Source organism: Apteryx mantelli, chromosome 1, assembly GCF_036417845.1.
Source record: "Apteryx mantelli isolate bAptMan1 chromosome 1, bAptMan1.hap1, whole genome shotgun sequence".
Lineage (NCBI taxonomy): Eukaryota > Metazoa > Chordata > Aves > Apterygiformes > Apterygidae > Apteryx > Apteryx mantelli.
This window is the reverse complement of record NC_089978.1, coordinates 126,595,127-126,621,002: the sequence shown is the minus strand read 5'-3', so window position 1 is coordinate 126,621,002 and position 25,876 is coordinate 126,595,127. Positions and strand designations below refer to the sequence as shown.

At 37.5% G+C, this 25,876-nt stretch overlaps 1 protein-coding gene across 1 annotated transcript in view; it reads right to left on the bottom strand.

The window, feature by feature from the left end:
- ABI3BP (ABI family member 3 binding protein) overlaps positions 1-25,279 on the bottom strand; it is a 180,318-nt gene extending 155,039 nt beyond the window's left edge. The window contains exon 1 of the mRNA XM_067301251.1: positions 25,127-25,279. Within this exon, the coding sequence (XP_067157352.1) occupies positions 25,127-25,205 (79 nt within the window). The 5' untranslated portion in view covers positions 25,206-25,279. The remainder of the gene's footprint in view (positions 1-25,126) is intronic.
- Between the last annotated feature and the right edge of the window lie 597 nt (positions 25,280-25,876).

Below are 25,876 nucleotides of genomic sequence, written 5' to 3'. Positions count from 1 at the left end.
TATTTGTCTTCTGCTTTTTGTGATATAAAGTTCTATTCCAGACCGGCTTTTGAGCACTCCCTGCAATCATGATGGATGAAAATACTTTTTCAAGCAAAACCAGAAATTTTCACAAAATCATTTCTCTTCGGGAGCTGAAGCCTGAAGAAAAGCACTAAGAGATGTAAGAACTACCATTAAATAACAGGGAAGAGCAATACTGAAATTCTCTTTTTCACACACGCACACAGAGCAGAGATACAGAAACTTCAGAAGTAACTGCAGACTGATACTGGAAATATCTTTAGATAAGTACAACATGTATCTACCCTCTGATTCTCTGGTATTCCCCCCACCTCCCCAGCTGGAGAGACCACAATCTGTAAAAAAAGCTGTGTTGACAGTAATGATAAGCACCTGCAGTTGTCTGCACACCCAGGCCAGACACTTTATGCCCTTTACCTGCACAGAAAAAAAGCACAACTGATGGGAAACATGTGCCTGTCCAGTCACTGAGACACCAAGAGAAGATGAGCACTCTAGAATTGCCAGAATGGAGCATATATCAGCAAACAGGTTTCTGTCTAGACCCTTTCTTTATCTGAAGGCCCATGAAGTAGCAACACTTAGGCAGGAAACCATCACCCTTTTCCCAATTCAACTCTGTAAGATTCCCAAAGACTGCAAGACACCTGTGAACCTCAGCTCCTGGTATTTTCAGCATTACAATACCTTCACGTGGGAAGGCAGGAGAGGGGTTGCTTCAGTAGCTGGGAGACATCCCAGCTTCTTTTATTTTCATTATGTGAAACTGCTGTGGGCGTGCAACTTTGAACACATACAAGGCTCTGAATAAGGAAAAACAGGAAGAAAACACAACAGATTTTGAAACCCTCTAATCTGCGTCATAAAGACACTTAGTAAAATGTTCCATGCCTTCAAACTCTAGAATTATTACCTCTAATTGATAGTGAATTAATTTGTTAAAATTCTGTAGTCTGCTAAAGCCTGTATTATACTAAGTGCCTTTAGAGAGGGGAACATAAACAAAAGGATGGTCTCTATTAAACATTCACGTCTAAGAAGCCAGCAAGACTTGCAATACTTGAATCAAATATGAGATAATAATTTGATTTCAGTATTGAAATTGTTAATCAGACCCAAAACATGTTTAAAAAAAAAATTAGTGAAGATCTAATTTCACCTTACATTCACAATAATTTCCCATTTCTAATATATCTATATATATAGATACAACATAGATAACACACTAGCTAGGACTAAACTGCATTCCTTTCAATAAACTCTGCATTTCAGAATCACCAAAATTGAGGGATGAATTTTTACAGTCAAACAACAACCATCAAAGAGCCTAACCAGCTTCTGTAAATGAATGGAAAGAAGTGGAGCAATCACGGCCCATACCGACAAGTTTTCCTGTCATAGAGCAAAACAGAACTAAACAGCAAATTGAAACTTTCACAGGAAATCTACGGGAATTTGTAGACTACACAACAACCATTTTATAGAGTGGGGTTTTCTCTCTCTTTCTCTCTCTCTTTTTTTTTTTTCCTTTCTCTCTACTGATGCATTTTAATATCAAGTTACCTTACAAATAAAAATAAACAAAGAGGAAAAGCAATGAACCCTTTTGTTAGTTTGCATTTATTTCTTTTATTACATACATTTCAACAGATCGTGATTACTGTTGCTATTTGATGATTACTCAGCATATGTTAAATGAGTTGCTGGGCATCAGTCTTTTTCTTGCAGGTGAGGTGAGCTCAAGAGAATCCCCCCCAGCTCTCATGTTGTTTCACTCAGGAGAGACCGATACACTGAATTACATACCCTCTTCTGCCATTAGTACTATCTTGGCAACAAAGGTTCCTGACTGAAATCAGAAACTCTGTTTGCTAGGAACTGCGGCTATTCAGTGAGAGCTCCTGGGTTCCAGAGAGGGACAGGACAGGCTGCAAAGGAGGAGACAAAATCAAAGAGCGATGGGGACAGAGGAAAGCGAGCAGGCACAGAAAGTGCTCTGTGTCGAGGCACAACTGTCAGCATGTGGTAGATCCCTCTTGGTACGGACTTTTAGTTTGCAATGACATGTCTCCCCAAACAAGACCAGTGAGCTACTTGGCCAGACTGGTCCAGGTAACCCTCCAACAGGCAGTTCTGATCTTGTGCCTTACAACAGCTTAATCCTCCAACATCCTTTTGGAAGCCTTTGCACTCATCCAACACCTCACTTTTGTGCCCACCCACGCACAGTATACTTCTTAGCATCATGCTATAAAAACACAAACGAAACAGGCTGTGAGGCAACCCTCTTTTTATAGCCAAGTACATTATGAAGAAATAGTTCTTAAAGAGTTAAAGAAAAAAAAAAGAATTTGTTAAAATGTCCCAGACCCAAAGAGGTCACGTAAGTCACAAACAAAAAATTCCAACAAAAACCTAAAAAAGTGCAGCTGTTGTTAAGGTGCCCGTGAGGAGACCCCACATGGAAGCTTGGAAGCCATGGAGCACACAACACGGCAGATGGGCCACTGCAGTTAGCCAGGGAGAGCTCAACACAGTATACGGCACAAACACTGCTAGATTATGCAAGAGAAGGCCAGCCAGGAGCTGAATGGATATATAAGGGACTTCATATCAATTAGCCTGGTAAAGGGGGACTGCTCTCAGCAAAATAAATGTTACCTGTGTTGATCTCACAGTATTTAAAACAATTAATAGAGAAAGCAGGCATGGCCATTCTGAGTATTATCAATCATCCCTATCCTGGCCAGCACTCAGATAAACATTCATTAAACATGATCGAATGGATGGGGTAGGTCCCAGGAATCTGACTGTTGTGATACCGTGGTAAGAATATATTTGATTTGGAGAAAATACCCTTGTCATATTATGATTTTAAAATACCTTTTTTTTCCCCGTCTTCTTGATGAAAAATAGTAGAATGATGAACTAGACTCCCTCTAATTCCAATGCAAAGAAATTTTGAAAACATCTTACAAAAAAAAAGAACATTTTCAGGCACAGAGTAAGGCAACGTTGAGTTTTCCTAACTCACATTCACTTTTGTCAGCTTTTGGCGTGCATTATTGAAACCCTGGCCCTAAGCATTTGTGGAGTAATTCTTTTACCTTAAGGCCATCACTAAATGGAAGATTCTGGGATCCATAGCTACCTCTGAAATATAATCTTTCCATCCCAGCTTGCCAACAGAAATTCCACACTGATCTGCAAGTATTTTCTACAACAAAAGACAAGCAATGGCCAAAACAGCATGACAGACAATGTGCAGCAGATCTGAACGAAAAGCACATCACGAAGTGCACCAAGCCCTTCATTCGTGGGAGAGGCCTCTTCACCTGCAAGGTGAAAACCTTTTGAAGGCCAGCCCAAAGGAATCAGCTGCATCATAAGGGAACCAATTACTGGTAATTCTTCAGAAAGAAGAAAATAGTCCTGAATAGTCTGAAGAAGCCACCCGGGACCACCTTTAGTTTTGCTAGTTGGAAAAAATAAGCAGTCAGGAATAGGCAAAAGGAGCCAAGAGCAAATAAACACTGGAATGTTAGAAAAGTTTAACTGTAAATGACCTAAAAGTTCTCATCTTCAAAATGTGGAAGCAACTATTGAAAATTAAATACAAAATATTCAGCTGGATATTTGTTGTATAAGCTTTGGGGTCACCAGGGATTATGTGAAGTATTTTCTTCTTCTTATCTCTTTAATCATGGAGTAACAGAAAAGGGGAGAATTGAGAAGCACAGCTACCACCTCTAGTTCTCATCAGCTAGTTTCAACTGATGGCTCATCTTCAGCTACAAAACAAACAGAGATGCCTAATTTTCAATCTCAGTTTCCACAGCAAAAGTTCAGTCAAAGCCCTGCTGTTTTGGTCTAACATCCCACTAAGAAATAACAGTTGCAAAGCAGTCCAAAAAGGCAAAACAGTAACAGGTAATGATTAGGAATAGATTTATATAATTCCATTGCTATTTAATAACTGGAGAGAAATAAGGAAATAAATATAGAAATGGGTCACTGGGCTAGTTGCAATAAAACAGTATTTGTTTTGTAATTCAGTGTTGGGCACAGTGAAATTTCCGATATTAAAAGCAAATAAAGCATCTGAGGGCTTGTTTCCCCCAAAAAAGAAACAGCTCAAATTTGATTCAGTAACACAGAACTAAGGCTTTTAAAATTCTGCATCCCATGCCCCATTACAACATCACTGTACTGTTGGTAAAAATAGATGTGGAGTTAGTTGAACTGCCAACAGGTTTGATTTTCATCTGTTTCTAGGACCATGAAAGAATGCGGGTCATGAGGTGACTGGAATTTGAATTAACTGGCTCATTTCTCTTTCTATCCAAAACCAAAAATGTATCTTGACCCTGTCAAATAAAGCATCTTCAGCTGAAGAGCACTCTATTTCCCTCTCTAATTTAAGAGGATACATGAACTTCCGGCTGATAATTCATTAATTAGTTATTAGAACATTCAGAAGTAAACTTAGTGAAGTGCTGATATAGCAGCAAACTTCAAGAATCAAGTACAAATGGAATAAAGTAATCAGTTTTTAAAATAAATTTATCTTAGCAACTTATATTTTGAGCTATTTATTCACCTGCTTTACTGAAGGTGCAGCAAAAGCGCTAATGAGGCAAGATGTTACACTCTTACTTGTTCCATCACTCTGTTGATGTGGTTTAATTGCATGTGAGCACTCACAGTGATCTGCAATCCCGTTTTTCTTTTTTATCCATAGAGTGAAAAGCCTTGAACTCTGCCCTATAAAACTAGAGGGTGAGTACAGCTGTGCTGTATTACAGCAAATTTGGCTTCATCATCATAATTCCTTTTGCCTTACATTGAAACTGTTTATTTTTCATCATTTCAAAGAATTTAGAGGGCATGAATGACAGACCTAGCACTGCCTCCCAGAGTGCTTGACAAATGGTGCATGCCTTAAGAAAATACATTAGCACTGTCTATTTGTGAGCACCACCTTACTTGTAACCTTCAAATTGTTCGCAGCAGGGCTTTCATTTTCCAAATCTGGTGCCATAAGTACCACCAGCTAAGATTTCAATGATAATGTAACACTGTATAATTTTATTTTTGCTATTTTATCTTTTTGTATTCACTTTGACTCCTTAACATGGAGAACTTGGTTATTTGGCTCAAAACCAACGATAGCTTAAAATGGGAAACATTTAAAAATAGTTCTGTTTCTATGCAGTAGAATGAAGAAGAAACATTACAAAGAGAGCCACAATCATAGAATCATAGAATAATTTAGGTTGGCAGGGACCTGCATAGATCATCTAGTCCAACTGCGTGCTCAAAGCAGGTCTTACCAGATGAGGGTGCTCAGGGCTGTGTCCAGCTGAGTCCTGAACACCTCCAAATATGGAGATTCCACAACCTCTCTGGGCAACCTGTTCCCAGATTTGACCACCCTCATGTAGAAGAAAAATCCTCATACCCACCTGGCATTTCCCACATTCCAACTTGAGTCCATTGCCTCTTGTTCTATTGCTGTGCACCTCTGAGGAAAGTCTGACTATGTCTTCTTTGTACACTCTAATCAGGCAGCTGTGGACAGTTTTAGATCGTCTTTCTCATCCCATATTATATAAAACACCAATGCTCCCAACTACAAAATCCACATTGATAAATACTTTGAATGAAGAAATTAGGTGTCATATAGACCACACCCTTAACAAGGGTAACAAGATTGTCGTTAAGACTGGGCTTTTAAGCTAAAGGCATTGAACTGAAGGCCCCCAATGAAACAATTTTTTCAAAATATTATTATGCCAACACTCTGTACATAAATCTAACATTACTTCAGAAAAATAATCTGTCAACATGTAGCTCATTAACTTTTCAAAAGACAAATGCATGTATATCCGCAAAATTAGCCTAGCTCACTAGCTTTCAACTTATGCTCACAGGAACTCTAAGCTCAGGCAGCTTCCAAAAAGCATAAATAGAAGCAATCTTATTCTTGCTGATGAGCCTACATTTATTACACAGAGCGTTACTAGATCATTTTTAAGGATGAGTAGTGAGAGAGTTTCAATACTAAGTGTCCTGTTCGAATCCTAACCCTCTCCGTAACCTCAGTTTCTCTCTCCCCAGGCCGTTGGTTCTGCTGGTTCCAAAGCAATTCTGTTGGTTCTATGAAGCAACTGGGGAGCCAAAACAAATATTTGATTTTGGAATGTTTCAAAGCTCATTTTATCTATCAAAAGGCTGTTTGATTTCCTTTGTTATTCTGCTCACGAGTTACCAGTTGGAGATGTCACCCAATGCATTTTCTTCATTATTTTTTAGGAAGAATTTTTTAAGAAGAATATTTTATCTAGTCATCAGAAATGATTTTCCACCTTGAAAGGCTGTAGAGGGAAAAACAGCAGCTTTTTCCACATGCATCATTTTTCCAGCTTTTTTCAGACAAAATTCTCAAGTGCTTAGCCTACAACTACTAAAGGTATTTTCTCCAATGCAATTATGATTCCCAGGCTATTATCAAGACTAGTTGTATTCTGTATCCAATTATTTACTTATTCATAGTTTTCATTCCCCACAATAATCAAAATTCTGTCCTTTTTGCATTGAGATGTGCTGCTACTTTTTACACTCATGGCCAACACAACTATCAAACGCATAAATGGTAGGTATTTCATATTTTGACTATGGTGCTTGATAAATAGGAAAATAAAGCTTGCTATTTTATTAAGGCTTGTTACTGTATATCAATAACTAGAAACTAGTAATCAATTCTGTCTTATTAAGTTTTTAAGTTAGCAACCCTTTTTGATTCCCACTGATACTGGGAAATAAACGTGCTAGCCTGGTAAGCATGACTTGTCCTATGACACAAAGTAATTTAAAAAATAGATCACCAAAGAAGGATCTAGATAACCTAAACTCCATCTAACCCCTGGTGTCTAGTAAACAGAGAGCTGGATGCCTCTGAAGAGGATCTAAACATTAAAGAGGAAGCCACCTTATGTCAACCAATAAGAAAAAGAACCTTGATCAAAACTAAGAAATAAAATAGAACAAGCTGTATCCACCTAACTTTTATCAATCTTCTTTACACTATGCATCTTATTTTATAGTTAAATTGGTAAAACAACTCAGAACTGCCTTTTTATTCTGTAGAGGAGCATATACGTTCCTTGGCTATTGAAGACTGGCATGCATGTTACTTTTCTACAAAACAATTCAAGGTAATGTATGGAAGAAAGACAAAGTCAAGGTAAGCTAGAATAACTTTGACAATTAATTCTTCTGATTCACTTTTTATCAAGCGTATACAGAGCACAGCAGATACGACCTCTCTACACAGAAGGCAAGCTGACATTTAATTATGCACATTTGTGTATTTGTATAATATCTATATTGATCCATATATACAGAGAGTTCTAGAAACAAAAGTAAAAATACTGGAAAAAAAAAAAAGCTTATTCTAATGTAACACTTCAGACTGTATTTTCTAGCTTCTCCTGGTGATTTCGAAGAAATCTTCTTTTTGACCTGTATAACCACAGTACAAACTCTTGATCCATTTAGTTGATTTCAGAAACTGCATTTAGCAACCTCGAGTTGTCTGGTGGGCATTCCACTACCAGTCGTCTTGTGATATGAGAATAATTTGCTGAAATACCAACTTCATTACTCACCCAACTCACAAATAAAGACATCTTTAAGAGACTTTTAAATGGAATCCCTCTCTTCTATGCCTTTAAAATAAATCTTTATTTTAAAGATGGCCACTCTTTTTTTTAGGAATATCAGTGTTGTTGTTCTTAACAGACTGCACACAGCAAATAAAATAGCATAATTTATAATTCCCCTCCTTATTTCTTTCGTATCATGAGGCAATTTTGGAAATGTTGTAATATATCATGGAAACTCAGCCGGAAAGAAGTATAAATATATGAAATATGGGTGTGACCCCTCCAGTAGAAAAATGGCAACACACTTTTTGACATTTTTCCTTATAAGATGTTCCTCAAAAACATGATACAGTAATTCAAAATTACTCCCTACATCTGTCTGGATGTTAATTATGAATGACATAAAAGTAACAGACTTGTCAAGCAGCGTGGACTGACAGATTTATTTCTTCTTTCGAGATTCAGCACACAAAAATTAGGCCTGATACATGCGGCTGGATGTTTACTGCAATGGAAAGGGCTTTAATGCTTTGCTATGCATTATTAAACAATTAGAATAAAATTAACTAGAATGAGTCTAATCAAGAATGTCTTTTATCAAGAATGTCTGAGTTTAAAACCTTCAAGCATGAAAATCATGTAATCCCTTAAAAGAACACAGAAGTTCAATAACATTGACACAAAACAAAAGTTTCCTTAAAAGAAACAAAGCTAAACTGAATACATCAAATAAAAATCAACTGTGATTACTATTCCCCGATAGAGTTATTCTGAATCCAGACTTAAACAGTAATCCATATCCATGAATGCAGTGACTGTAGCTGGAGGACTAGAGCTGGTGGGGGACAAGCCATGAAAGTCAAGCACTGATTTAACTACAGGAACTACTTGCTTGGAATAGCATTCTCCTCCCCTCCGATTTCCCTATTTTAGCTCATTAAGATTCATTACATGAACCTGAACAGAACTCTAAGAAGCTGGGTAAATGCCGGTCATATATGGCACTGAGTTCATGCAGACTCAACAGGCTTTTGAATAGTAGGGCAGCTATCACACAAAGTGGACGTCTATGGTAAATGCATGCTTCTACCATGGTATTGTTAAACATGACAGCCTTGTCCTTTCTTAAGGTATCAGCAAAGTGATACAATGATTAAACACTGAATTGATAACATATTCATTCAGTTTACCTATCAGTGTCCAAAAACTGCTGATAAACTCTTCATTCTATCCTAATTAAAAATATCGCAACTTCAGCAGAGCAATCCTGTCATCTACTCCAGACAGGTATATGGAGAAACATGACTGAATTCACTTAAGGGCTACAAACAGTATTAATTAAACCAAAGAGTGCACAACCGGTAAGATACTTTCTGTACTTGGTTCAGTCTACATCATATGCCACTGATCAGTGCTTCTAGAAAAAAACATTTCACTCAAATGTTTAATCATTCAACTTATTGAGCCCCTGTGTTCACAGCAATTATGAAGATAAGAAGTATTAACCTTTCCTCTCAATACTAATCTTAACTGTATGACCATCTCCATAGAATCAGAATCAGAAAGTTAAGAGTCTTTGCTGGTTCCAAATTTAAAAGTTCTTGAGAGCACAAAAAATTGAAGTTGCACTGGCATACAAGAGACCAAATATTATCTCATTAAAATTTAGTCATGACACTGAGATTAACATTGCTACTTTTATGCCTGAGGGAGTTTATAATGCTCACATTTCCTGTTTTGAGTTTCACCTAGATTAAGTAAATCCAGTAGTTCACTATATTTCCAATAAAGCTCTTCTGAAAAACATTTTTGCAACCTTATAAGATAAATTTTCAGTTATAAACTGTAACACTTTTTACAGCCTTTGCTTTAGTTTCTTTTCTCACTTAACAAATCATTGCACAGATTCATTACCATCTATACTTTTGGAAGGTTTTCTTTTCTTTCTTCAAATAAGCTATTTGCCTGAATCATTAGCCCAGAATTACTCAGCATTCCATCTTTTACTCTATCGTAAATGAACTTGTAATTAAAGAGTGTATAATCATTAATGCTTGTGCAGAATGGGACTACATAAATGCTGCAAACGCACATATGATTACAGGATTTCACAGCCTTTTAATTCTTCATTTTGTATTCCACTGTGGGGTATCATAATGACCTCCCAGGGGAGTAACGAAATCTGTAGATCTGCAGAAGACCCTTAACATCTATCAGTAAAATTATCTTTCTGATCAGATGTTTTGCCAATAGATTTCATAGCTACTTCATTCAATATCAGAGATACTCAATATCAGATATACTGATGTGTAGAATAATACATTCTATTCCAGAACTGTGGTGTTCAGCTGAAGGTGGTAACTCAGCTTAGACCTCCATAAGAAAAGATGTATCGCGAGTGCCCAGCGTCAGCCCATTCATTTTCAGTGCCCTTTCTCACAGCAATCTTTCAAAATGACTGGGACTTCTCCTCAGCTGGAATGCATGTGTCATTTGACTAACACTAATCTAAAGCTCTCCATTTTTAATGGATATATCCTAACAGATATTTCTCAGAGAACCAGAAGGGAATCTGGCAAATAGGTCCTCTTGAATACAGTCCTTCCACTGCCCATCTTGTTAAAACCTTTAAAGCATTTATATTAGATAACTGTCCACTCTTCAAAGCTTTCTGTGCCAATGCCTCTCCAGTGATTGCTATAGTTCAAAGTTGAGTTATTAACTGCAGCTTGCTATTGCTTTGGGATCAGTAATGACAACGAGGTGAAGATTTCGTTATCAGTAATTCCAACTTGTACATACCTAGATACAGGTTTTTACGAAAAGGAAATTATTGCTCACATGCTGCCATTTTTCTCATCTGTTTTCAGGTCACTCAGGCACTTCTTTGAAGTTCCACTTCCAGTCTTTTCACTGCATCCTTTTCAAGGTTCCTTTCAGATATCACTTTAAAATTAATTTTTATTGAGCTAAGTACAGTACCTATCCTTATTTTTAAGGCACAAACCCAAAAAGAGCAGGATTCAGACTCAGGATCCCACCCCCAGCTGTCCAGCCCGCATTTCTAGTTTTCACTCTGCAACCCATTTCCCATCATTTGTTAACATCACATGGCAAACAAAATCGAAAACAAGCAAGAAAATCAGAAGACAACGACAACTTTAAATAACTAAACCTGCAGCTCTGGTGGAAAAGGGAACAGGAATGAAACTTCTGAAAGCCTGTTTGGACACAAATTCATTTAAGTGGACGATTCAACATTCTTGCAGGTTAGGGACAGAAATCAGTCATTTTCACTAGATAAGGCTTCCTGAAATTCCTTCAAGTTGAACCGTTTTTGACAGACATTAATTTTTGAATTAACAGCACATCATTTCTCTATGAGAAACTCCTCGTTAATGAAACAACCTCAAACCCTGATTTTGATTTAGTTTATGGATCACTTATTTTCCTGTATGACAGAGCTTGATTTAGTTCTGAGAGAAATTACTATCCCAGGGCACTGTACTCCTGGCTTTACTTTCAGAGGTAATTGTTTGTTGTTGTTTTTTCCAGACTGTGCTGGCATGTCTTTTTCTGGGCTGATGCAACCCCACCTAGACAGAGTTGATGAGACAGTGCCTGCTTCTTGCCCAGAAGAGCTGGTCTCTCCAATCCTGGCTCCTCTCCGGTCCAAGGAACTGGGCCCAAGGCAACTCCACCCAGGCTGGGCTATGAAGAAAACTGCATCTTGGCCAAAGAACCCGACAGATTATGCATACAGTTATTCAATAAAGGAATGCAGAAGAGTGTGGGGAGCAAGAAAAGCCTCTCAAGTTTTCTAGGTCTAACTCCTTTTTAAGCCTTCAAGAGCACCAGCTAAAGCAAACACCAAAAGGCAAATGTGGTCTTTGAACGTGGCTGGATATAAGATGTGGAATTTCTCTAGCAATAGCTCCTCAGTAGGGAAAGCTCAACAAGATTTTAAGAACTTAAGCAGGTGAGGAATTCAGATGCTGTCAGTCTGGTTCTGCTCACAAATTAGAAACATACTGAAGTAATCATCATAAAACGCTGTGGACCTTAGTGCAATAGATTTTTTAAGAACCTATTCATTTCCTGGCAGGCAGTGCTTAGCATTACCACTCCCTAATCCACTTTTCATCTACAAAGATCAATACATTTTTGAAGAATCAGAAACCAAAGGCATGATGAAAAACAGTATTTGGAACTATAACTGAAGTTACCTTTGAGAAAAGAGTGAAGATATTATACTTTACAACCTATGCTGTTATCATTCGTTACTGAACACACCGATAATCTGCTACATTGATTGACGTGTACCCAGAATACAGAGAGGTCCTCATACTGTAGCAGTCATTTTAAATTCTGTTCCTTACATGCGATCATTCTGTATTACACCAGAATACATCTTTTTTCTTTTTTCTTTTTTCAGATGGTTACTTTTTAAGGGCAAAACTGCTTAACATAGCAGTGTTTGGACAGCTTGCAGCATTTGCAGACTACACTAGCAGAGTAAACTTGATACCAGTATGTATTGCCAACTCTTAAGATGTAGCCTAATCTCTAAATCTCATCATCACCACCAAATCTCAATCCCCAGAAAGACAACAGAATCATTACTTCTAGGCACATGAAGGACAAGAAGGAGATTAAGAACAGCCAGTACAAATTTATCAAGGCCAAATTGTGTCTGACCAGTGTGATGCTATTACAGGCTCTGAGTACAAGGGAAAAGTAGTGAACATCATCTACCTTGACTTAGCAAGGCTTCTGACATAATCTCCAGAAGTGTCCTGGCAGCCGAACTGGGGAGATGTGGACTGGATGGGTAGATTGAGCTTCTGGACTCAAAGAATAGTGGTCAGTGGTTAACAGCCAAAGTGCATATTGGTAGTCTTTCTAGTTCTAGAGCAATTTCCAGGGTAGTTCCTAAATTCATTTCAGTGGGGGAGAATGTTTTAAGATTGGTATACACTTGGGAAACAATTTGGTTTGGGCAAATAAAGAGGGTGCATTGTACAGAATGATCTGCTTTTAAAGCAAAGGAGAAGAACTAGATTGAGACACCCATTCAGAAATAGGCAGCCATCAAGCTACATTCCTGAATCGTCTTTACAGAATGACAGTGCAATAGGTGAGGCAGACATTGTTGCGTCCTGATAAAGTACTGAGTTTGAATGTTTTCCCCCCTAAAATGCTTTTAAAATACATATAGGTGAACATACCCCTTGAGAAAGACAGTTCAGTCTGTGATTTTGGTCACAGGTTCTCAAAAGAATGAATAAGAGGGCTAACAAGAACAACCATTTCAACCAAAAGGTAATGTCAATTTTTTTCTAGTAGAAATACCTAGAAACAGAAAAGTGTAATCTGCCTATCACACTGAGATTGCATCCCTATGGACAAGATCCCTGACAGCCCAAGACATTTAAGAATTCATGAATGTGTGCAAACTTGTAGAAATACACCCAATGCAGAGTCTGGGTTTTAATCTGTATTTATAAATGCCACATTATGCTGTGTTAGCTGAAATAGGTCCCTTTAAAATAATATGTATCAAAAGATGAAAGCCCAATGGGACCATCTGTCCTCTTAAGTCAAAGTGGCTTCTCACTTCCAACAGTGCAATCATCACACAATCACTCAAAGTATCTGAACTCATGGCTCAATACCCAAGACATACAGGTTTTCAAATAGTGCAAGGATTAATAGCTTTGGAAATATACTTGGCAATGGTGTTTGCAATATTCTGTGTTTTAACTTTGGAATGAATTCCCTACTTTTCAGAGGCAGACAGCTGATAAAGCAATTAAGTATCTGAAGCCTACATAAAATTTCTTAAGTATTGCTGTATATCACATGCTAAACTCAGAAATAGTCAAATTTTATCAATAACCAAAAACAGTAATCAAATATGAAATGCCATTATGCTGTAATTGAGAATTGTAATTTGGTCTGTTCAATGTCTGATTTCAGGCCTATCAGTAAAACTTTTACTCTTTATTCTCTTTCAGTTTAGAGTGATCTAGGCATCAACCAAAAAAATTGCTCAGTATTTCCAACAGAGCAGTCATAATAAAGTGGTTTAACTTATGCTCTCAGTCTCAAAACTGCACATTCTCACACATGTCCATTACACTAGTTGGATACAGTTGAGTCCTATAAGTGTTGATTCCAACTGCATATAGTTTTCCCAGCTGGAAAAACGTATCTCATCTTGCATCATTAGATGAGATGAATCCCAAGACTGCTGACCTGGCTTCTTACAAATCCACTTACAGGTTTCATAAAATCATAAGTGACCCCTTTTATCTTCTTCTTTATTGCTTTGCATTCTGAATTTGCCGAGAACAAAGGAAAGCTTCTACAGTTCAAGTAAGTGTCTAAGAAAGAAGCAACAGTCTTCCAATAAGTCTTTGATTTAAAAAAATGAAGACAGAGATCATGAATAACAGCAGCATTTGATGATTTCAGGAAGTAATAGTGAATTCCAAAATTTCACAGAAATTCTCCTTTTCAGCACTACAGACAGCTTGTGAAGCAGAGGCATTGTTAACTATTTTTAGGAAAACCAAAATATGAAGTTATGTAAATGGTCATAAATCAGTGGATTAGAGGAAACACTAGTAAACAAGTATAATTATATATAATAATATGATAAGTATATCTTATAATACTTATAATAAGTATATGATAAATGTAAAATAAAATCCATGTGTACGATTAAGGGACAAATACTAAGATAAATCAGAAATATGCTACATTTTTCCCTTATCTTTGCTACTATGAAAGTGTTTCACTTGTTCTTCCGCTCATTTCCTTTCCTACCTAGGAAATAGCAGAAAATATAGTTTACATTCTTTCACACTATTTCCAACTTCTGTTTCCATTATAGCACCCACTCCTTTTTCACCACATTACTTTTTATCTGCAGAGAGGCAAGGAAACAGTGAGGAAGATTCTCTATTTCTAACCCATTTTTTTAGTCTATATTTACTTGTTTTTTTTAATTCTCTCTTCAAACCTTTATAGAGAGAAAGAAAAATGTCAATAAAAAAAAAACACTATGAACTACACAACAGGAAGGTATAAGCTGTTTTGGGGGCAGGATAGAGGACTGCTCACACCTGCACAGACCCATCAGCCAGACAATCTAGTCTGATTTTGGAAGAAAGAAAAGCAGAAGCAGTTTTTTGCATTCTTGAGCTGAGGCTATTGTTTTGGGGGATTTGCTCATAGTACTGCAGTTTTCACATCCAGCTAGGAAGACTATATTCTTTTAGCTCTGTTCAACAGAAACTATCTGCAGGGCAGGTGTTGAATCAAGAACTCAAAGCCATGAATTTGGCATCAGTTTATTATCACTGGTATTGGGGGGTGGGGGTGGAAATCAAATGTTAGCAATGAAAATAGGCCAGTCCAATTACCTTTTCCAGTCTTCAGGCACTAACAGCACATGGCTTTGTTCACATCACAAAATACAAACATGGAATATTTGAATCTTTAAGTAATTCTCCAAGTAACCAGAAGTTTTTAAAACTGTAATTTTTCTGTTCTTTAGTTCAGCTTCCGTGATAATAGTGCTTAACAGCAAATTTTATCTTTAGAGTCCTCTTATTAATTATAACAGCACTCCCAAAGAGGACAGTTCTTACAAGTCAGTTAGGTTCTGAATATTTGCAAACACTCTAGTTTGTTGTAGTTCTTAAATTCTTTTTTTTTTATCTTAAATCCACTCTTACAAAATGTTATTTTCCTTGAACTCTCACATAAGAGATGGAATTCCTGCACTGTGTATGATTGACTTAGCATTTTTAGTTGTAGTTCACTCAGGCATGTATCCAGTTGTTTGTGGAGAATTTAGGGTATGTATAAATTTATGTCTCGCCCACCACCAATCTTGTAACCCACTGTGAAGTAGATTAAATTTATTCCCAAGGAATGTTCTCCAGCTTAAGGGTATATAATATACATATTGCTTCATGACTTCAGAGCATTCAAGTTTTAAAATATGAGGTACTCTCTTCTGTGTGATTTTCATTTGACAACTGACAAATATTTAACACTGCAAAAGCAAATGAATGCAAACAAAAAAAAATTTTCAGATCATGGGAAAACAACATTCACAATGCCTGAGGTTTCTACACTGAAGTAGGGCCCAATTAAGAGTATCTATTCCCTTCGTATGGCTGAGCATCTGTAATTTCTCTCAGCTCTACTATGAATGGCCCTCCAAATAACTATATTTACAACACGTATTCTCCATTACTAACAGTACTGTGAATATTTCTGAGTGAAAAGGGGAGCAAAATAAACACCTGTTATTTAAAAACTTTGCTTTCTAAGAATTCGTTATTGTACATTAACAACATACCACTGCTTTTACCAGCTGCTATTTGAGCATACTCCTAAAACTGGAGAGGTGGAGAGAAGCCTGGAAGATTGAAATAAGTAATTTTTGGTGCAACAAATTTAACAACAGAGAACTAGATCCCACAATAGTTTTACATGTCTGTGGGGGGGGGGGTGGGAGGGAGAAAGGGAGGGAGGAAGAAGGAGAGGGAGAGAGATTATTCTCATGACTTTTTGTCATGTGCAAGTTTAGTGTTAGTGAGAATCTTTCACTGGAGCAAGAATCACAAAACCTGTCTAGAAGTTAAAACAAATTCTTTAGGCCAAAAGGTCTGCATAATTAAAGTTTCTATACTATAAAATCTTGTTGGTGATGTTTACACAAAGACTTGACAAACAGATAATGTAGAATACTACTACATCAAGTGAGTCACAACAGATTCATTACCTACTAAGGAGCACTGAATAACCCACATGATGAGGGAGACACTTTTATTAGAATTGTCAAATTTTGCCTTCTTCATAATTAAAACAAAAGCAGGAAGAGGGGCTGAACAGGTGCAGCATTTCTGTTCATAATTTTGTCACAGTGTAACTTTGACAAAAGTTTCTCATCATTAAGGGAGCAAATAATAATGGGAGGGTGTCAAGAGGATGGAGCCAGACTCTTTTCAGTGGTGCCCAGCGACAGGACAAGAGGCAACGGGCACAAACTGAAACACAGACAGTTCCATCTGAACATGAGAAGAAACTTCTTCACTGTGAGGGTGACAGAGCACTGGAACAGGTTGCCCAGAGAGGTTGTGGAGTCTCCTTCTCTGGAGATATTCAAACCCCGCCTGGATGCAATCCTGTGCAATGTGCTCTAGGTGACCCTGCTTGAGCAGGGGGGTTGGACTAGGTGATCTCCAGAGGTCCCTTCCAACCTCAACCATTCTGTGATTCTGTGATTCTGTAATAAGCTACCAGTATAGAACAACTGTGCAATCATGTTCACAACAGTAAATATCTGTTAATAAGCTTTATGAGAAAGGAAGGAGACCTATAGATTCCAGCTGAACATGAAACCCCCTCCTCCCTTTTACCCAAAACAGCCCTTCACCAAACCAAGAGAATTAATAATACCCAAACCTGAACCTAGCCATTTCCCTGTGTAGCATACACGAGCTCTGGTTGAGCACACAGTGTTATAAATAAAAACTGTACCCTGCCATTTAATCCAACCACTTCAGTGTTTGTGTCAGTCAGAGATAATGGAACTCTGCCAAATCTTCCAGGTCAGACAATGCAGTTTTCTCCCTATCATTTGCATCCCAAAGCTAAATTTCTTATTACCTCTCAGTCTAATGCACCTATTCCTTTAATTTGCATATATGCGTGTGCATATTGTACAGACACATTCAAAATTAAAAAAAAAAAAAAAGAAGCAGTGATAAGGTTTGAGGTCTTGCATTTTTTTCTATGCGTATTTTTCTCGTTCATGTGTAGGCTTGAACTGTGCTAATGAGGGGATCAAAACTGCCAGAAAATGTTTTCACTTCAAAGTCAGAAAACAACCTTCTGGGACACTTCAGTTTTACATATTTGCATTTTTGAAGCAGCCACAATTTTATGTGCTCTAAAATGGTTCCAGACTTTCACATCATAGAAATAAAAATTAATGTGAATAATGAATATAAAGCAGAGGCAAGCAGCTGACAAAAGGAGAAAAGATTTTTCCCTGTGCAAGTTCAAAAACGTTTTCCCAGATACACTGCTAGTCCTCTAAACTTGGCCAGGTTCCTAAAGTATTAATTATGTAAACTCATATCAGGCACTCTGCTGCCATTTACAGACACTTAAACTGATGCCACAACTCCTAGTGATAGGAAAGAATATTACAACTTCTTGCTGCTTTTCTGAACCATGCTTTTCTTGAGTGGATTTTAAGAAATGAAAAAATTTAGAACTACACGGGAAGGCAGAAATAACTCTACAAAAGTAATTTCCTCCCACTTTGAGAATATGGTTTGCCTAAAATATTGAGTCTCTGGTTTGAATGACAGTACTGAATTAGAGTCTTTCCTCAAGTATGGTCAGTAACTCTCCGGTGTTACCATACCACCAGGGGGTAGGGTGGAGTGGGGAGAGAAGACATGCATAAGTTTAGGTGCTTTGTTATGCTGGGTTTTATTCAAGTAGAATTTTTCATGTGGAGCCCTGCTGCCTTGACATCTTTGTTCAAGTTAGACAGGATTTGCATAAAAAGCGTGGATACATGTAGGCTATGAAAAAAAACCTGGATTCTCTTGCCTCATTTATTTTTCTTCCAGAAAACTATCTAAATAACATTAAATCATTAAGGAGTGAAAGATTTCAGCAACATCTCCACAGTATTTTATAAACCAGAGGTTAGATTTGCTCTACCAACTTCTGAACAAGTGCAGCAAATGCTTCCCTCCAGGCTGGGAGAAGACTGGCTTTCTTGTAACGAAAAAGCACCCTCTACCTGCCAGCCCTCAGTAGAGCTAGAACTTGCGACAGCTAGTGCCTCAACTCCTCACCAGCACTTTATTCAGTAGCTCTGAAGTGGCGAAGACTTGGGGTTGATGTTCTTACTCTAACTATCCCTACGCAGCCTAGCCTGGATATCTGCAAATTTTGATTACATTGCTTTGTTTAAGCAATCAGTGCAAATGCATGTAATTCTGGCAAATAATATTACAATTACAACTGCATCAACAGTAGAAATTCATTTGATGTTTTGACACAAATGCCAAAATTGATTTGTTTGACCTGTTTTGTGTTCGCCTTGTCACACCTCACACTAGTTTGCTCTAGTGGGAAGGCTTAGCATTGATTTAGCCAAAGCATAACAGCAAGTGATTGGTATGTTTTGAGGGACTATAGTGCTGTAGAAGTTGGCCCAGCTCTTGCTCACACAAAAATTTGACTCATGAGACTGCCAGTAGTCATTTTCAAGAACACTACCCCCACAGCAAAATAAAATGAACCCATGTTTCATAAAGTAAATCTACATTGTATACATGTTGGTTTGTATGGCTGAAAGCCCAATTTCTAACTAAGGGCATTTGAACTGAGGCCTGTCAAGAAAACTCAGGCAGTATCCGATCTGCTTCTGGCTGCCCTGTTTCTCTTGGGAACAAACTACAGACTGGACTGTTTTGCTAATGGCACCCTATTTTAGGCCACTGCTTTTCCAGGACTCTAATACCCACCTTTCTTCGCACTGAGCTTCACGTGACACTGCTGCACAGTCCATGCCAGTGAGTATATCTCTAACCATTTCCTGGAAAAGGCAGTAGATGAGAACATTCCACAGCCACAAATTTATCCTGCTCACCGCCACTTTCAAGTCTGCACTTGAATTTCCCCAAGGAAAAGAAATCCACCAGGAGCTGTATGAACAGTTCTGACTATGGCAGGTTACTGCTAGCCATTTTTTCCCCCGGAGCAGACAGGGCCTTATGTTTGCACATGCACTGTAGTAGACACCTGCTAAACCCAAATAATCCAAAGAAACATCAGACCCACTGAACATATACAGTACCATCAGTAAACAGATATACAGACTGACTGTACTATCCATATACAGTAGGTTTGGTCAACTAGCAGCAGTGGGATTTCGCATATGGCTCTCTCCTCAAGTGACTTATTTAGCTTTTCCTGCTGGAATGACTGGATACAAAAGATGACATGGAAGAGAACTGAAAAATAATATTCAGAAAGAGATACTTGGTAATGTGAAAATTAAACTGAAGAGATGGAGGGTTAAACATATTACTCATCACTCAGATCATTTTAGAGGCATTCATATGTTATGGCATTTGATCCTGGCAGAATCTACCCACATGTATTATACAGTAGCATCACAGCTTGTCCCAGTGTAAAAATGGAATTGTGGTATTCCAGATTATCTGGAACCTGGAAACCTTGATGCTCAATGCCAGGTTTTGATATGTTATTAGGTGATCCTAGGACATGCTTGTCTGTATGATAAGATAGTTTTGATCAAATGAATTGCTACAATGCCAGAATTCTTACGGGTTGTTTTCATTTACTGCAAAGAAGATTACAGAGGAGCCAAATTTGCCATAACATATCTACTGACTGAAAACATTAGCCACTCAATTATCTCCGATAAAGGATCCCTTCAGGATTTCTCACAGGATCTTATTGCCATTTCTGTGCCATTAAACACAAGAGAAGTATTTCACACAAGTTCATTTTTCATTTCTCTTTCCTGACATTAAAAAGAATTAAGCTGAATAGTTCAGTCCAAACTGACTCTCCTTTATTAGCTTATATTTTTTAAAGGTTAAAGCATCTGTGTATTTTTAAAAACAGTCCCCAGAAAGAGGTTTTGTAAATGATGGAGAAAGTAATATAAAACAACATGGTATTCATTTCACTGTTTTTTTGTGATATTTTGATATACTGGCTTCATTATCTGCTCAAACAAACAACTTTCAGGAGACTTCCCTGTCTTACAATTTCTGCTCCACTATCCTATAGCTACAAGAGGGGTGCTGTTTAGGGGGCCCATAAAAGTTTCAGAATTAACATTTGGCTGTTGTACTACAGTGACTATGATACATTGTAATAACTCAACATTGTTTTAACTGCTTGACACCAGTAAGTGAAAACACATGCCGAGTTTAACCTCTGCTTAAGAAGAAGTATTACATAACATTAGCAGGGCCAACAAATTTAGCAATGAATAAAATTAGTCCATTCCCTTTACAAATGTCAGCGGTAAGTTTGGAAGTGTTACAGTGTTCACTCTCAAAGGGATGCCAGTTATAATTACCACAAACACAAATTTAACTAGCAGTTATCTACCATGTTTTCTAACATACCTATATACTTACAAAAGAAAAAAAAAATAGATAGAGTTATCTCTGTTTTTAAGCAATACTACTACATAATCTATCACTGCAGTAAAACTATAATTTTTCCCTCTCATCCTCACATTTGACAACCATAGAAACAAGAAAGTTTTGGATCTGGTTTTCCCTACATGAGTCTGTAAATCAGTCTCTTTCACCTCGTCCAGTAAGTAACGTCAAGGCCGTATTCTTCTTTTCTAAGAAGGCAGCAACAAGAATGAAGGTGAATTAAGGTTCCCTGAGCCTTTCCTGGAAAGCAGAACAAGGATGGGACTGAATCCTGGAAAGCAAAGCAAGGATGGGCCTGAATTTCAGCCTACCCAGTGACTAATTCAAATAGTAGGAAAACCACAGATAATAACCTGAGGTCAGAAACATGGCATGCTCTTGTTTAACTTACAAACTTTTAAAGCTATCAGCTTAAAAAAAGAGATCAACCTGAAATTTTTTTCAGCTCTAACAAAGAAAAATAGAGCATGAAGATATACAAAAGCTACCAGAAACAGAGATTATGGTGAAAAAAGTGCATCTATGCATATCTGTGCTGTAACTGCAAAGTCAACTGGTAAAATCAAAACCATAAAATGCTGTTTTAACAAACACTAAGAACTTGTTCTACAACTGTTGCCTTCAAAACTATTTGGATCAGGTCCAACTGTAAAGATGCCAGTGAAATACAGTTTATAAGACTGTACTATCTTGTGCACTACATCCTGTAACTTGTTTATTTTTGATTCTGCGGGTTTGCTTTTTCATCTCCCTCTCAGATTCAGGATGCTCTACTTATTAACTCATTCTCTGAAAACAGGTGGGTTTTTTTGTACTTTATTCTGATCTAGAGAGACCGCGTTGCCTTCAAGGATGGAACGTTTCTGTTAAATAGAATAATATAACTCACCCTGCTTTCTCTAATTAACAACTCCAACATCTATGCATTGCAATTGTTTCCTCCTGTGAAGCATTCCCATCACATTATTTCAGGTACAACAGTGTTGAACTGAAGCACTACATTTTGGATTCCAGATGGCACTGGCATAGTAGTACAAGGGAACAGACAAAAACAAGTGGGAAGCCATAGTCTCTCTTCTTTCTAACAGAAACAAAACTTTAGAAGCTGGACACAGTTGAAAGGACAATGGCTTAGAAAATTAATAAAAAGACAACCACTGACAGCGCCATCACCTGCTCTGCTGTTCTGTGACCCCTCACACAATCAGATCACAGAATTTTCTCAGTACTGATTCCTTAAACAGAAACTCATGGAATACAAACATAATTGTAAAAAAGAAAAGAAAAAGAAAAAACCAAAACACTGCCTTCACAGCAAAACATAATACCCGCTAACTTTCCCTTTCCAATTACATTGCCTTTACTTCTGCCTGTAAAATCTTACTGCAGATTCTGAATTATGACACAGCTTATAAATACCTAATCACTTACTATTTGCTATAGTGAATGTGACAAAGAATTGCAAGAGGAAGGATGTTCACCTGTGCTTAGGGCGCTATACTAGGACCAGAGATAAATAGAGGACTATCTATGTAGGCAAGACCATTGTAACACAGGATAAATAGAAGCAGATTAAGTACTACTATAAGATAAGTTTCCACTGGAAATATCAACTGCTTCCCTGATTTTGACTCCCCGAGCTGGATGTCATGTATACAGCATTCCCAAATTACTCCTGCAACACTGCCTTAACTTTCGAAGTCAAATTAATTAAAGAAAGAATTTGTTAATGAAGACAACTCTATTTAGAACAGCATTAATATGCTGTTTGTCATTCAAGTCAAACCTACACTTGTGGAGGTGAAAGCACAGAAGTATGTTGGAAAAGGGAACCATGTGTGTTCCAGCCTCCTGAACAGCATATTTGTACACAACGAGCTCTCCAGTGGCTCTGTAAGTCATTGACATCCAAAGGGTTTATTGGCTCCGTTCCTTTGCAGCTGCAGGAGGCAAGATTTTCTTTTCACCTTGCACCACTGAAAGCAAATCCCACTGCATGAGGCCAGGGATCAGTGCGTTCCACCTCCTGGAGGGAAGACTTGAGCACTGGAATGCCAAAGCAGTAGGAAGAATGAAAGGATGTACATTGAGAGACTGTTCATATAGGTTATCGTACCCCCAGAAAGTGAAGCTGGCTAGATTCTTCTCTCTCAGGTTATGAAATTGATTCCACTGCTCCCTATCGAGTGGAGATGGCTCTGGATCCTCACTTAAGGAGTTTGTGACTTGAAGAGCACAGGAATTAGTTGGAATTTCAGCTGGCTTAACAGGGCAGAGTAGCCCTCTTAATAGTATCACTACACATCCCCATTTAAAAAATACTTAAAAATCAAAATATATTCTTAACTTATGCAAAAAATCTGTACTCCCTGTGGAAAAAAAAGATAGTGTTATAAAAAAGACAACTCTGAACATTTCCAGATGAATAGCTAGGTACTCATACACTTGTTTTTCAATGCAGTCCAATGTGAATAATAACCTGAGAGACAGCTGCAAAGAAAAGAATTAGACTGATGTTTCAACACAGCAATGAAACAATCTTTAAAAAGCTATTCTGTCAAAAAGACACAAAGTTTCCACCTGCAGCTTATGCATTTGGCAAACAGAACTAGTGTACTTCTGCAATGTTATTTTAGGACATGAAGAAATGCATCCCAAAGTTGATCTCCCACTGACTGCAATGGATCAGCAGCTTTGTCAGGACTTCACAGTAAAAACAAAATTATAGTCATCATGTTAGCGAACAGAGAGTCAAGTGAAACCATTTAAAAAGACAAGTACTGATAAAGTTCCTTCCCCCCAAAATAGGGGATTTGTATAGGGTTCATCTCTGCTCAATCATCTGCTATGAAAATTGCTAGCATAGCTTACTTACAGATGACTTTTTGATAAAACTAAGATCTTATAGTCTATCTATCTGACCTGAACAATAACTATATATCTGTTGCTCATAGACTACACATTGCTCCACTGTTAGCAGTATCCAGAAAACTGCACATTGGCAATAATCCCTTTTCAATTCCAAAGGATGAGTTTAAAAAAAGAAAGAAAGAAAGAAAAAACCCCTTTCACAAGGAACATCACAAGAAAAACAACCTTTTTTTTGGGGGGGGGGAAGGGGGAGAAGGTATTAAAATTACGTCTTCTCCCTAAAATTTTTTTACACCCCCCACCTATGAAATAGAATTGTCTAGGAAGCCCTCAACCTGCTGATTTGTTCTAAACGCTGCCACAAGCAACTAAATTACAGCTTCCTTTCTAAATGTTACTGGTTGCAACAGGCTGCAGATGTAAAATGCATTACAAAGCAGAGTGGACTTAGGCAAGTACTTCTACATAGTGAGAGCAATACATGCAGTGCAGAAACAGTTGTGAAAGTGCTGTTTTAATGCCAATGTACTACAAAGTGCTTTACGATCTAGATTTAGAAACATTATTTTCATTTTAATAATACAGCTGTTCTTCCTGCAGTAATAAAATACTAGTAAAATGACAATATTACATGGGTCACGTTAGTAATGGAGAGAAAATATCCCTGCCAACTTTGCAAATGTGCTGTACTTCCAGACTCCAGTAAAAGAGAATAGTTAGCAAATATTCACACAGGATTTAAGGTTTATTTCTTCCTTCTTCTTGTGGAATGCAAAGGTTTAAATGCAATTGCTCTTAAAAAAAAAAACAAACATTTTTCTCCCTTGAAACACATGCAAGCTGACTTGCAAAAGTGAATTCCTATTCTAACACTAAGGATGGATGTAAGTGGAAAGCACAGACCTTTTTTCAAGACAAAACTGAACTCTTCTGCCAACAACACACGGTACATCTAAGTCACATTTTCCTTAAGCTCTCACACCACAAACGTTACTGCCTAAATCATAATACACAATGCTGTCCAAAGCATGATAAAAATCATTAAATATAGTTACTTTCTTTCATGGTACTTCTCACTAAAATCCCAAGATACAATAGAAAGATTTGTGTTTGTTTTATTCAAGAGCTTTAAAGTTATTCTCTTGTACCTGGACTTTGCCCTGTAGACTAGTCTTCTTTTATTTTCAATTATCCTTAATCTTTCCTAACACGCTGAAAGCAAATTTCCACGGCAAAACACAGGCATTAAAAAAAAATCCCCACAAGAAAAACAAACAAACAAAAACCCAGAAAGTTGTCATAGCTACTTGCCTCTTGGCAATTTCTGAGCATTTCCCAGGGTTAGTGCAATATGTCCACAGAAAAGGAGAAAGACCCATCTTGATATCATGGTTACAAACCCAACCTCGCACTGGGAATGATGCTGACAGAGGTTAATCACACAAGGCACCGGAGCTGCGGTTAAAAGTGAACTGCTCTCTCTGTGACAGAGGCAGCAACACTTTGACCCAAGCTGAGTTTACACAGTGGGAGGAGACAGGATGACATCATCTGCTCTCCCTGGAAAAGGAGAATTAGCCTTAAAAAAAAATAAAAAATAAAAATCAAGCTCCCCCTAAAACTATCTTCTGGGTTTTGTTACAGCGTCTTTCTGTCTCTCAGGATAAGAGATCAACCTATACCACCACTTAGTTTCATGCAGATAAAACCAGATACATATCAAAACCTCTATTAACTGAAAACGGATCAGAGAGACAATTTCACTGTTTTGTCCATGGAAGCTGAACTTAAAATGCAAAATTAATATTCATATTACTCAGAAAAAATCTTTGCCTTATTGAACTCAAAACTTCTGTAATCACGAGATTTTGCTCAAATTTAATCTGGGCTATATATTGCTTTCCTTCTTGCAAAATAAATAATAATTTCTGTCAAATGAAGCCAGTAACTGGTATGATAAACATTTATTCAGTAAAGGATCTGTGTTTTTAAAAAAATAAATATAATTTTTCACATGTTTATTTGATTTTGACCGTTTGAAAGTATTTTACATTTTCCCCT